The 15,053-nt window shown below is 30.2% G+C and overlaps 1 protein-coding gene across 1 annotated transcript; it reads left to right on the top strand.

Moving 5' to 3' along the window:
- The first annotated feature begins 81 nt into the window (after positions 1-81).
- Positions 82-14,398, top strand: LOC127698496 (probable 3-hydroxybutyryl-CoA dehydrogenase). Its single transcript, XM_052202001.1, has 8 exons — positions 82-218; positions 3,408-3,544; positions 4,509-4,614; positions 5,552-5,646; positions 7,531-7,627; positions 8,297-8,395; positions 9,330-9,455; positions 11,644-14,398. Exons 1-8 carry the CDS (start codon positions 167-169, stop codon positions 11,805-11,807), a joined length of 876 nt encoding a protein of 291 aa, XP_052057961.1. The 5' UTR covers positions 82-166; the 3' UTR covers positions 11,808-14,398.
- Positions 14,399-15,053: the final 655 nt, after the last annotated feature.

Genomic DNA, 15,053 nt, shown 5'->3' with positions numbered 1-15,053 from the left:
TTTCAATTCGATAAAAGATGTCCAAAAAGGACAAACAATTTCAAGTATTTCTCCCTATTAAGGGAGGTAATAAATCAAAAATGGTGGTCAGAGAAGTAAACAAACGATACACAGATACATAATAAACAATTCTGTCACTCCATAGGTCACATATCAAAACAAAAAAATGGTGAAAATAGCAATAATAGGTGCCGGATTACTTGGCATAAAGATTGCAGGTAGATTTATAAGACATAAATTGAGATACATGTTTTCAATAATCTATTTAAACACAAATGGTTTCTTATTTATGCCCGATTAATTTATGGCCATAAACTTTCACTGACAGCGTTTGTATTAATTCACAGGCCTGTTAAATGCAAGTTATATGACGTTCCTGTATTTTATATTACGAATGTAGTAATTAGGAAAATTACAGAGTGTGATTATTTCTTTGAAAAATTAAACTCAATATCCCTTGTCGTATTTAGGAATCTGGACACTTGAACTATTGTCATTGACATTATATAACTATTACTTTTACTTTGTGGCGTCAAACATTTCCTATTGTGACATCAACATTTTATCGGAAAATTAGTAATGTCTAGCGATGCAGACAAAATATGATTTATTTTTATATAGATAATCAATTTGTAAAAAAAAATGAAAATAGAAAGATGTTATGTATTGTTGGTTCTGAAAAAAAAAAGATTAATGGCCTTTTATGAGGGGGCTGATGGGTTATTTTCGTCCTTCGTGATCAAGGTATTTTGCTTGCCGTGATTCGGTTTTGCATTGATTTATTATCCGTGACTCGTGATAAGTGCATTTTTCGTGACTCATTTTCAATTAAATTTTATATACGTTCTCCGTGATGGAGGTGTTAAATCGTCGTTTTTCGTGAACAATTTTGTGGTATCAAAATAAAAACCACCCTACTTTATCTTAAGAGTTGTCGTTCTTAACCTCTTTTTATAAATGACTGGTACTATTTGAAACAATGTACGGAAACCAGTCGCTAAAGTTAAGTAGCGCGAAGCTGGTTCCTGGCAGTTTGATCAGGTTTCAGAGTACGAGTCTGACTATGTTGCAAATTAAAATGGATGATTGGGACCTATTTTTGACTCCCAGCTTGTTTCTATCTAATTTATGAAAGGGCTATACGTTGAAGTGTGACTAAGCATTGGCGTAGTTTACGTTGCGGCAATCGAGACATAAGCCTCTTTAAAAATAATAATAAAAAAAATAAAAACAACTTTTCTCTATATTCTTTTAAACAATTTTCAAAAAAAGCAAAAGACACCATACTTAACGTTAATACCCTTTGAGAGTTCAAGACTTATGGAAACATCTCCATCCCCTAATTGGAAATCACTACCCCTTTGCGGTAGTTTTTAGTAATCTGAATATATCGGAGTCAAAGAAATCGACACAATAAAAGCTAACAAATTTCTACCTGTCTATATCCTACCGCAAGCAAAATTATCAATTTTGTGCAAGAAAAATTTCTAGTAGCCTATATGAGGGACTTGGTGAGGTTTACAAAATACACAAAAATGATCATAAATTAATTTAAACTTTAAAGAATAGAGTTTTAAGACAGTGCTAAAATATAAAAGAACGGAAAATCAAATTATGGATAATACAAATTAATAATGAATATTTGAAGAACCCATTCAAATCCTCATATATATATATAAAACCGGTAACGTCTAAAATTGAAATATCATTGTGTGTTGACATTCACTACGTGTATATATAGGGGTTTGTTACTATTTGCCGGGTTTACTATCCATCTGGTGACCCGTAAAAAATCGCTTGCTGAGACTCGGAATAATTTTCGAATCTATAAGTCAGCTGATATGATTTCTTGGTGGATTCAGAGCTGTATTATTGACTTGCTGTGTCATCAAAGTAATGAGGGTGGTAATGGGGTACCTTTATGACGAATAACGGTAAAAATTCTTGCCAAATGACGTTAACAGTAATTTTTGGTGCATGACGATAAAATGTGCACTTTCTTCTAGACGATAAAAAAATCGAATGATTTGGACAAATCACGTAATTTTTTTCCAAAAATAACGGTAACGATAGTTATTTGAGAGCTCTGACAAATCACGATAAGGATATTTTGACAAATCACGGTAAAATTTTTATCAATTTGACACTAACGGTAGCCAAAAATGACCGTTTGACGCATGATGGTAAAGGGCATTACTACCCTCAGTAATATGAATAAAGAAATTTCCTGTCATTATTCCATAATGGAAAGCAATTGATATTAGAAATACCGATTATTTTGTGAAGTTGCTATACACAGACGCAATAGAATTTGGAAAGGATGTCGATTTGATAATAAAGTTTATTCTGACCATGAATTGAGATGTTACCTGACATCAGTGGAAGCTGAATCGAAAATTGGACAACTATTTGAGTCGAGACGCTTATCTGAGTTCCAAGTTTCACCGAAAAATCTTGCTGATAATTTATTTAATACTTATGGTTTCATCCGGAGACCCCAAATGAAACCAAACTTTTCGGTAGGGACCTTATTATTCAATTTCTAGTTATATTTTTCATGTTGTTTTTTTTTGTCTACTTTTAAACATTGCTAATAAAATTCAAAGTACTGTCTTTCCATCAGTTTTTGGTAGGCCTGCTTGTACCTTGAAGCTTTTGTTATATCTATATGAATTTCAACGGTTATAAAAACACTGCACTATGAAATGCTTGTATACTGAACACAAGTTATTACTGTGTATTTGCTTGGTCTCCGGGAGTTGTGTTGGTGTCCATTGCTTTATCTTGAAAAATAATCAAAAATAATCAAAGATTTTTCAAGGTATATGTATGTGGATAGTATATCGCACCTTGATAGTAAATACTAAAATAAAGTAATAGACTTAAATAATGAGACTTGAGCATAGTCAAATTGAAATCAATTGTTGAAAGAAAAACAATATCCAATTGGCAAGTTTCAGAGTTAGTACACAAGTTCAAAGATGCCAAATGTACTCGGAGTACACTCCACTTTTGTAGATTAAAAGACAGACCACAAAATTGACGAATGGCGAATGTTTCCTGAAAATCTTAACACTTTCATAGGAATGTTCTTTCCCAACTGGCTGCTTCTAAGCTTTTTCATCAAAGACTTGTGTTATAGTTTTAATTTACTCAAGTATGGCGATATCCAAACTGATTTTCAAATATAGCAAATGTACTAAAACTTTCCAGTAAATGAGTGAACAAATGCTTAATGATTATCAAATTAGTTGTGAACTGTGATCAGGAAAATTTGTTTCCTGTGAACTGTGATCAGCAAATTTAACATCTCGTGAACCGTGATGAGAACCCCCCATTACCCCCCTCTTTTATAATAAATTGAATTGTGCATAATAAAATCTGATCTAAATATTATATCATTCCAGGTGAAATGGCTTACTATGGACACAGAGTAAAGATACATGATGTGAACATTGGAGCCCTGAACAGTGTCTACGGTAGAATAGAGAATGACAAAGAAGAACTAAGGAATGAGGGACTACTTCTAACAAATAATTATATTGTAAGAAATTGAATTAAAATATGATAATAATAATAATAATAATTCTTTATTTAAAGAGGGTTACACAGTTAGCTATAAAACTAATCTTCCCTGAGGCCCTCATGAAATACAATGAAATATATCAAACAATTACAAAATATCAAACAAACACACATATATGAAAAAATGAAATAAAAAATTGGAATGAAATATACAATTTTCAAAACAGGTAAAAATTACAAATTCATATAGTATTAGCATCATTCAAATTACCTCAACAATATCTTAAGTTTGAGTAAGTGTGTGAAAATTATTATACATATAAAATTACACAGCTTCTTAATGTTCCAACAAGTAATTTTGTAAATCATTTTTGAATGATGTAGAAATTGTGGGATTTAAAGAAAAACTCTTCATTTGATGTTGTTTCTTTTACTTTCATTTTGTGTTGCTTTGACCAGAACTTGGTTCTATAATTTTCAGTCTACAAACAATCCAATGAAAAAAGTTTCTTAAATCTACAGATCTGTAAGAGATAAATATGATGATTCTGAATTGCTGAAGAAATAACACTACTTCGTTAATAAGCGCAAATAGTTCGATGAGATTTTTAACTTCATGATTTGAATAATTGGAATTATTATAAGAAGAAATTGCATGAATCTTAAGAACACCTTCACTTATAACTTTAAATTATGACTTGTCTTTTGAAACACACTAAATGCAGATATTTGTTGGTGATCAACTAGATTTATTGTCTCTAGATGTATAGGCAATCGTATACTAATCATTTTATTAAGAATTTCATACACATTGTATTATAAATACAGTATATTTGAATTTCTCAACAAACTTGGGATTCTTGGTATAGAAATTTAGAATTTACCTGAATAATTTTATTACAACCAATTAAAAAAAACACTCAAAATTTGGGACTTGACAACAAAGAGTGAATTTGCAATAAGGCATTGTTTCTTTTTTAAAGGGACCAGTGTTGTGTATGAGTAGATTAGAAGAAACAGTAAATGATGCAGATTTTATATTTGAATGTGTTATAGAAGATTTAGGCATCAAAAATGAATTAATGGAAAGTATGTTACTATTCAGTTTTTTTTTCTATTTTATTATGATATGATTAAAGGAGATGTGCAGTAAACATCAATGTAAAACCAAAGCAAGTTTTATAAAAAGGTAAAATATAAGGGATACTATACAGTTTAAAAGGTTGTGAATAAATTCAACAGAGACATCCTTAGACACATTAACACAGAATTAAAAATATAGGTAGAAAAAAAATTACTCAAAGGTTCTTGACTTTTGGACAGTTAAACTTATTTATTAGTATTCAACCTTGTCCAAATAACTGTAGAAAAGCAAATAACACAGTTAAAATTACACATTGAAAGTTAAAACCCCAAAAGACACAACTTTATTCAATTATCAGATTATATGACTAAAACAGAAGACCAAAAAGACACAACTTTATAGTCTTTTAGTTTATAAAATCATGTCAACAAATATTCACTGATATTGAAGACAAGCTCAAAATACTTGTACATTAAAAGGGTTTACAGAGTATATATTTTCATAAATACGATAAAATCTGTTTATTGACAGTCACACAGTAGAATCTTAAAAAAGAGAACAATTATAATCATAATTAATGAAGGTTCTTAAATAAATACTACTAATGAAATTTGTTCTGGCTAGTATTCTGTGTAAGATTCTTAATCTTCATGTTGTAATGGTCAACGCTGAAAATATAGTATAGTCATTTCCTAATTTTCGATTTATTTCTAAGAAGCTTTTACAGTTCAATGTTATATTCAGCCAACAAAATGAAATATTATTTGTTTGTTGGGAACCATATATTTCTGTATTTCTAAGCTTCCAAAGGCAAATACAGAATTCATTTGTATTGTTTTAATCACATGAGTCAGTTTGGTCAGATCTGTTCTGACAGCCAATGAGCTAAGATACTGTTGATTAATGAACTATGTTTATTTGACATTCATTTCTTTTTTTCAGGAATAACTTACTCCTGCAAACCAGAGGCAATAATATGTACAAATTCACTGAGACTCAAAGTTGATGATGTTTTCTGTAAAGTTCAAGGCAAAGAGGTATTGAAATATATTGAACAAAATATTTGTCGATCTATATATATAAATAAGGACATGTGGTGTGATTGCCAATGAGACAACTATATACCAAAGTTCAAATGAAGTAGATGTAGGCAATTATAGACAACCGTATGGACTTCAACTATGAGAAAAACACACACTGTATTGTTCAATTTGTTGACTATAAAAGGCCCTGACATGAAAAAAATTAAACAATTTAATTGAGAAAACTAATGGCCGAATTTACAACAAAACAATTTATGAAAAAAAAATATGACAGACATGAACCAATGACAACCACTGAACTACAGACTCCTGACTTGGGACAGGCACATAACAAATGTGGCAGGGTTAAACATGTTTCTGAGCGCTCAACCCTCTACCTATCCTTGGACAGTGGTGTTACAGCACAACATGAGAACAAACTATAAAAATCAGTTGAAAAGGGGTTAACTCATCAGATTGATACAAAGCAGAAAAATATCTAACAATAACACAGACTGGACGTAGCAGGGTATTTATACATCCCTAACAACAAAAAAGACACAGAGTACAGATCTGAGAGAACTTGCAGGTACTGACAGCAAGTTCAAAGCTAATAACAACCAATAAAAAAAAATCATGTATCTAAGACTAAAATATCGATCAGTACACATCCAACATCCAATGTATTTAGTGTAAAGACATCATATATTTGTTTTGATGTCATTCTGATTTTATACTGTATAAAAATAAACTTTTGAAATAAAACGTAGTGGAATTATTTTCCTTTTGATTATTGATGATCAACTTTGATCCACCAAAAATCTGATGGGATGGATTTTCCAACTTGACAGTTCCTTAGAAAAATTGTGTGATTGGTTTGCATTTTTCTTCCAAAGGCTGTGACCAGTTCAGAAATGATCGAACTCACATCAGCTTTTGATTCCAACCTGGCATCTGAATTAAACTGGTTATTGAAAAATTCAGACAATACATTTCCGTAAATAATGTAATGGTTGTAGAAATTTGTACATTGTCCTATTCTATATCCAAAATATTTAACAATGGAAGTGAAATGTTTTAGATAAAAAAAATATTGTTTGTACAAAAACATGTCCCCTATGCCAACATATGTTTTAAATAGTTGACTCCTGTGAGATAGCAGTCAGACGGTGAAAGAGATCATTCAAATTAGAAGATGAGGATTTGAGAAGATAATGTGATATTTGGGAAAATATAAAAAAGATATTAAATATGACTGAAGAATTTAGATAAAGTATTTATGTAATTTGCTGAAGTGTCGTCCAGTACAAAATGATCAAATATAATAACATTTAGTAATCTAAACTTCTTTTAACTAGTATATGATTAATAAGGACTTTAATATATAAAATATAACGACTTCATGTTTAGGATATACCGGTAGTATCTGCTATAAAAAGATAAAATCCATTTTTAAAAAGAGAAACTTGCTTCTCATTTCTTAAGAATTAGATTTACAGACTACGATTTTATGATATAAATTTATATCTGCCTGCAATGTTAGCAATACCAACAGTTTTTTTTTCTTCAATTGGTCAACCCAATATGCCCAAAGCCCACAATTTGGTTGATTAGAACCTGTTGAAACTGATGAAAATCATAAAGGAACTAGGCTAGAGCACTGTAAAAAATTCTGTAGGCCAGCTGGATATTGAGGAAATTTTCTGGACACTAAATGCAAGCAACTTGACAATTCTTTCTGCAAAAAAGATTCATGTAATTCAATTAAAATGTAATCTAGAAGAAAATTTCACAAATTTTTATTTCACTAAAAAATTAAATAATTGTGTGATATATATGTTGTTAGAAAATGTGACATTCACTCTTTATATCCTTCTTCTAAAATGATGTTTTTTACAGAGATGTATCGGATTAAGGTTCCTGTATCCAGTTTTTACTATACCAGAAGTAGAACTTACTCCATGTCAACATACCTCTCAAAGGAATGTTACCAAAGGTATCAGATTAAAAATTCATTTGTTGAGAAATTGTTTGTATAGTAGTTTTCAGTTATTTTATAATGTGCGCTACACATCAGTGATCACACTGAAATTCATTTTAAGTATTACTTTATGTACTAGATTTGTCTTTTGAATAAATCATTTGCTTTATTATACTTAGATTTTTCTAAGTTCCTTAGCATGCTAGATTAATAGTTGATATTTTAGATTTAGATTAGAACAAAATGAACATTCTGAAAAGAATACCATCCAAAATTGTATATCAAAATTTTTCAATTTGTTAAGTACTGCCTACAGTTTGCTTGAAGAACCTGTTAAAACTGATGAACATTATTTTTATAAGGGATACATTATGTTCAAAATTATGCATTTCAAATAGAGAATGATAAATAAAATTAATTCAGAAATGGTTGCGTGCATTTGTTATTGCTATTTTTGAAGAATTAACTAAAATGCGAGTTTAATTATTGCGATTTTAGGAAAAGCTACATACAGATATATGTATTTGATATCAGAATGCAAATTTTTATTATTGCAATACTCAAGTAATTGCATTATTCACATTAATAAAAATCTCACAATAATTTCTGAGTTTACAGTATATAGTAAAGGTATTTTGCAGAATTTAAAGTTTTTTGCTGTTTCATGGTTTATTTTGTTTATAGTGAGAGAAATGTTGGAAAAGATGGGGAAAGTACTATTCTTCAGATCTGGTACACAACCTTTGATTTTATCTGAACAGCAGAGAGAGGAAAGAAAGAAAGGTATATGATCACATATTATATACTAATAAGCATCATATCATTTCATTCAAGCCTGTTTCTCAAAAAACAAGAAAACAATAACAAAGTAATTTGAAAAACTATTTTAGCATTTAAACCAAATCACCAAAACTAATTCTGTTAAATTTTATGCACATGCTAAACAATTTGTTTCTTTATTGTATGCTTGGTAGGTCTATAATGACAAAGGATACACAGATTTTAGGTATTTGTTGTCCTGATATTATTGAGCCTCAGATTTAAAATACAGTTTTACAAATTTCTTCTTTTCCAAAGGAAAAAACCTACAATAATTACATTTTTATAATATTTAAACTTTGATCTAAACATCTGTAACTATAAATTGTTTAGGCATGGCACTAATTCTGTTTTCTTCCTCATTTACATTCTTACTTACTGGTATAGTAAGTTCAATTTAGGGAACAGTAAATTTTGCCTTGACCTAGAGATCTTTAATACAAAAGTGTAGCTGTCTTTGTCTTTTTAGAATAGAAATAAATCATAAGGACTTGAATTGATATTTATATCGATTTTACCACGGATTGGCCCATTATGCACATATTTTACCCCTCACTATAGCTTATGGTAAAAAATTTGGTGTAAAGGACCAACCCATGGTAAAATCAATATAAATTCAATCCTGCATGAATTATTTCTTAATTTGCTTTTGTTTTTATAACTATTACATCCTTTTTGATATCTTTCTTGTAATCTACAGACATTTCAACAGCTGGGAAAATTATTATTTGGAAATTCGGAGCTGGAAAAAACACCAAAATTGTTTGATTCCTTTATAAACCAATACTGCAAAATTTCAAATCTGTAAAAGATATGCTATAGGGTAACACCAAATCAGTAAAGGAAAATAGTTAAATGAAAACATTGAATAAAGAATGAAAAATTATTCCTTTTTTAGCTTGTTTAGAAAGAATATTGAACTCATCTGGTATGGGATGTCTATATGAGAAAACCATTCCAAGTTTGACCCTAGAACCAGGAGGTCATGGGGGCAGTGTTGTCACTGTCAAAGAAACTAAAAAAGGTAAACTAATAATGATATTATACAGTAAAAAATATTTTTTCATAATTTTATTTAACAAAAAAATATGTTTAGACATGTTTTTATTTTTACTGCTTGGAATTTCAGAATTAGATTCTACCAAAAATTTACTTTACTTTATGGTTATTTAGATACTAATATTTTTATTATGCCCACGCAAGTGAAAGTTGGGGGGCATATTGTATTACGCCTGTCCGCCCGTCTGTCCGTCCCATTATGAGTATATAGTTATTCCAGATAACTCCTCCTACAGTTTGAATGCTAGGAAGTTTTCACTTTACTGGCTGTTGGTACATGTATTGAAGGTGTGCATGTGGTCAGGGTTTTTGTTTTTTATTGTCTCGCATGCGACGAAAGTCAAAGTATGCAATGCATAGGTATTACTATCTGGGGGCAGCAGTGGTGGCGGCTTCATAAACTATTTGTATAAAGCTTTATATTTCAGAAGGTAGAAGACCTGGATGCTTCATACTTTGTATGCAGATACCTTATGTTACGAAGTTACCGTCTGTCATATGCCCATTGTCCTTGACCTCATTTTCATGGTTCAGTGACTGCTTGAAAAAAAATTACAGTTTTTTTTTGTCATGTGAATTTCTCACTTATTGTGAGTAATAGGATAACTATATTTGGTAAATGGGTTCCTTGCAACGTCTACATGTCTGTCAGACAGGGTTAACCTGACCTCGATCTCAATTCATGGATCAGTGATCAAGGCTAAAGTTATGTGATTAGGTCCATTTCTTAGATACTACAAGCAGCAGGTCAAATATATATGGTGTATGGAATGATTGTAAGGTGTACATGTCAGACTGGCAGGTTTCATCTGACCTTGACCTCATTTTCATGGTTCATTAGTCATTGTTATTTTTTTGTGTTTTGGTCTGGTTTTCAAGTACTGTAAGCAATAGGTTAACTATATTTGGTGTAAGGTGTACATGTCTGTCTAGCTGGTGACATCTGTCCTTGACCTCATTTTAATGTTTCATTGGTCAATGTTAAGTTTTTGTTTTTTGGTGTGTTTTTCAAGTACTATAAGCAATAGGTCAACTATATTTGGTTTATGGAATTATTGTAAGGTGTACATGTCTGTCTAGCCAGTTTCATCTGACCTTGACCTCATTTTCATGGTTCATTGGTCAATGTTAAGTTTTTGTGTTTTGGTCTGTTTTTCAAATACTAATAGCAATACGTCAACTATTATTGGTGTATGGAATTATTGTAAGGTGTACATGTCTGTCTAGCCAGTATCATCTGACCTTGACCTCATTTCTATAGTTCATTGGTTTACATTAAGTTTTTTGTGTTTTGGTCTGTTTTTCAATACCATAAGCAATGGGTCAACTGTATTTGGTGTATGGAATAATTGTAAGGTATACATGTCTGTGTGACAGTTTTATCTGACCTTGACCTCATTGTCATGGATCTTTTAAAATGTTAAGTTTATGTGATAATTGTAGTAAAACCTTTATCTTTAAGACTTTCAACATAAAATCAATGGTCAGTAAAACAGGCCAGACATTTTAGCGTGTGCACTCTTGTTAATATTTGTTCTTTTGGGAAATAGTTGAACTTTGTCATTTTTTGAGTATTTACTTGCATAATAGGTGCATAGTGTTTCCAGATAACTCCTCCTACAGTTTGAATGCTAGGAAGTTTTCACTTTGCTGGCTGTTTGTACATATATTGAAGGTGTGCATGTGGTCAGAGTTTTGATTTTTATTAATATTTGCTCTTTTAGGAGATAGTTGAACTTTGTCATTTTTGGAGTATATACTTGCATAAGAGGTGCATAGCGTTTTCGGATAACTCCAGACACAATAATATTTTAAAGAAAGTCCTACATTGACTTTGTTATAATACAGTTACTTCAGAGTGGAGTGCGGGGGCATCACTTTTTGTGTTAAATTTTACTGTGGTTCTTGAATGGCTCTGACTGACTTTTTTATTGAAAGGTTTAAACATGTTATCTACATTATAGTACTGTGGAAGCTTTGAACCCAAAAAGTAACCAAAAGTGAATCATTGTATATTGGGCTGTTTTTGTACAGATATTATATATTTTTACTTTTGGGGGTAAATACCAGCTAGAGCATGTCAACAATTTGACACCTGCTTAGTTAGCTATATAATGAGAACCAACTTAATCCTATTAATTTTGTGTTTACAGAAGAATGTGCTATATGTATGGAGAGAACAAGAAACAGTGTTATATGTCCATGTCATCATTTAGTAGCTTGTTATGAGTGTACAAAGATGTTACTTAACAGAAAAGATGCCTGTCCTATCTGTAGAAAAGACATTACAGAAATCATCAGAGTTTATCATTCCTAGCTAAATTCTGCTAGCAAAATTTTTGCTTTGACACAGTCACACTAAAGAGATGTATCTATTCTAAACCATTTTGTTATATGTCCCCAAGTTATATGTGAAGAGACAAATAGTTTGTGTACTTTTCATTGATGTGTCTGTCATTTCACACAAGTTTGCCAATGAAAAATGTCTCACAGTAAAGTTGACAAATTAAAAGTAATGGATAAAAGTTGAGAGAATGACTTCATACAGTGTGTACTTCTGCACCTCTTATTTTATTATTTTGATCAAATTGACTTGAGACTGATTTCATAGATTCCCAATAGCAAATCTCATGTAGTTTTCCATTTGAAAAGAATAAATCCTGACAGAATCTCTTCAATATATGTTTACTTGTTCATTTCATATTTTTTTTGTAGATCAACTATTTTTAGAGTTAACTTTCTGTTTATGTAACTTGGACAGGAGGAATCAGGGAGACATATGATTTTGCATTAGAATAAACATTAGTTCACCAGTAAATGGCATTTATCTGTCTCACTTTGTGTTTGAATAGCATTTTTAAAAATGCCTTAAAAAAGGATATATGTGTAACATTAGTTATTGTTTTATCTTTGTTTGTATGTTATTTGTTTTTGGAGGAGTTAGTTGTTGATGGTTGGTGTGGTCTATTGTACTATAGTTTTATTGTAAATGTTTTGTCAAGATCTGTTGTCCATTTTACGTATTACAAGTTTACTGAATATAAATATTCTAAGCTAAAGAGTAGTTGTGTTTTACTAATAAAACTATTCAAAAACCTAATCTAAAGAATTAGATTTTCTGATCTGAATTTTGAAAAGACCATTTGAAATCTTTTGTTTAAAATTACATGTAATTGACATGTGGCTATTATATGAATAATGTTAGAAAAAATATCTAGACCTAAATATTCAAATAAAGGTAAAAAGGTGACAAATACTGTTGGTGTAAAATTATGTGATAAAAAGATAATTATTTTGATATCATCTGTTTATCAGATCATCAATAATTTCTTCTCACCACAAACGTCAGAAAGAATACCCTAGGACATCATGTTCCAAACTAATATACTTTGGGGATATAATTTATATTGAATAAAGTGCACAGGTGTATTGTTTTGGTCAAGTTTAAACAAATAAATAAGTATAGCAAAATCTTTACATGCATAAATAAATGCTGACACTTGTTTCAGTTGGTATAACAGGTCATATAAAAATGCTATGTTATGAAGATAAAATTATTTTTCAAAAATGAAAATTTTTAAGATAACATCTTGTTTTGTGGTATGTTATATTATGTTACAATGCAATTTGTGAATTATAAACCATCTGCCACCAACAATTAGATACAGACTGGTTTGATAAAAAACCAATCCTTCAAATTGCATCATATATTGAATTGAACCAATCATGGAATCATTGTACTACAATGAAGATTATTATTTTGATATCTGTGATATTGTTGTTTTATATATATACACCTATATTGTTTTCTATGTTTTTTAGAATAGTTGACATGATATTTATTACACTGTTATTGTTTAGTGATCAGGAAACCAAACCTCATGGTCAAATGTATGACTTTTAAGTATTATAATAAAGTAATAATTTGAAGGGAAAAAAAACATTATATGCTTGTTAACAATGCACATTAACAAGTTTAATAAATTCCTCTGCAAGGTGTAGATGTAATTAAAATAAAAACACTTTCATTTCAGTTATGCAAAAAAAATCCTATACTTTCTACCATCCAAACAATCAAATTTTACAGCTGCCTAAATAACTTGGTAAACAGTATTTCTTGAGATTTGTTCTCAAATTGTAATAGATCTGTAATCTTATAACTTTGGTTTAAGGATGTATCTATGGAGAACAAGCCTATCCCCAAAAGTAGGTCAATCTTACCTAAATTTTTCACTTTTTTTATAGGTTTAGTTAAATTCTCAGATTAAATTTGACCTACAATCATAAAACTTTTGTTTGATCAACAGGAGCATGTTTCACATTAATGTCAAGCATCACTGACTATATTTAAATTTTACATTTTATTTTTCAAATACTTTTTACCTTCAAATATATACTGAGGTATTGTGATGCATCAAACAACGATTTTAGACTAATATTACAAATGCTGTGATTTTGGCCTAAATTTCAATTTCTGAGATGTTTTTACATCTGATTAAGTTGATATACGAGTTTAAAAAGAAATATGCGGTTGCTGGACCAAGTTTGTATTATTGTATTACATTTTTTTTTAGCTTATAAAATATTTTGGCATTGAAGATATAATTTATGAAATAATTGTTAAGTTACCCAAGCTTTATTAGAGGTATAAGGTTTTAGATATACATTATTGAACTGTGCAGTTATGGGGACAGCCATTTGGAATATGTAACAAATTCTATTAGTCAATTTCATATGTTTTTCAAGTATATCGGGTAAAGATCAGGGATTTTAGACTGATATATGATTTTCATCTTTTGCTTTTCTTTTATAGTTTTAAAAACAAAAAATTTACTATTACTTTATTTGTTGTTGTTGTATAGTAGATATATACTGTTTTGTTATTATCATTAAAGACTGAATTTGAAAGCAGTGTTTGACATTTTCTACAACAGTAAAATGTGACATTTTAGTTTTGCTGTGGGAAATAGAGCGGGTAGATTGATATGGTAATGACCACTGTTATTCTCAAAAACTGATTGACATTCAACAAAAGACAGGTGTTTATACAATATTTTAAGCTATAAATAGACCTGAATCTTAAATAAAAATTGTGAACAGAAACTACAGGGGTTATGGTACCAACAGTTAAGGAATTAGGGGCCAAAAATAAGCATTTTCTAGTTTCCAGACAATAACTGTGGAACGGTGTATGGATCTCTCTGAAATTATACTACAAGTTTCCATACCACAAAGGGATGGTTAGGATTTGCTTTGGGGGGTTATGGCTCAAACCGTTTAGGAATTAGGGGCAAAAAAGGGGGAAAAACAAGGTTGTCCTGGTTAATGGACAAATACTTTAGTACAAAACATAATTTAAAGCAGTGTAAGGGAGATAAATCAAATACATCATTGAAATTATCTCCCTTACACTGCTTTTAAATTATGTATAAAGTAATGGTTAATGAACAATTAAGATAATTTAAAACAGTGTAAGGGAGGTAATCCAAATACAACGTTTTGGTTACTTCCCTTACACTGCTTTTAAATTATGTTTAAAGAAATGCATATTTATAAAGGAAGA

The sequence above is a fragment of the Mytilus californianus genome, unplaced genomic scaffold, assembly GCF_021869535.1.
Source record: "Mytilus californianus isolate M0D057914Y unplaced genomic scaffold, xbMytCali1.0.p SCAF_4, whole genome shotgun sequence".
In the NCBI taxonomy this organism is placed as follows: Eukaryota; Metazoa; Mollusca; class Bivalvia; order Mytilida; family Mytilidae; genus Mytilus; species Mytilus californianus.
The sequence above is the reverse complement of the archived record's forward strand: the minus strand, read 5'-3'. Positions and strand labels throughout refer to the sequence as shown.

What these genes read in the sequence shown, in the direction of transcription:
- LOC127698496 (XM_052202001.1), top strand. Translation starts at nt 167, where the DNA reads ATGGTGAAAATAGCAATAATAGGTGCCGGATTACTTGGCATAAAGATT. An exon ending in TCAAAGGAATGTTACCAAAG is followed by an intron (nt 7,628 to 8,296) that starts GTATCAGATTAA and finishes TTTTGTTTATAG; the next exon opens with TGAGAGAAATGTTGGAAAAG. An exon ending in GAGAGAGGAAAGAAAGAAAG is followed by an intron (nt 8,396 to 9,329) that starts GTATATGATCAC and finishes TTCCTTTTTTAG; the next exon opens with CTTGTTTAGAAAGAATATTG.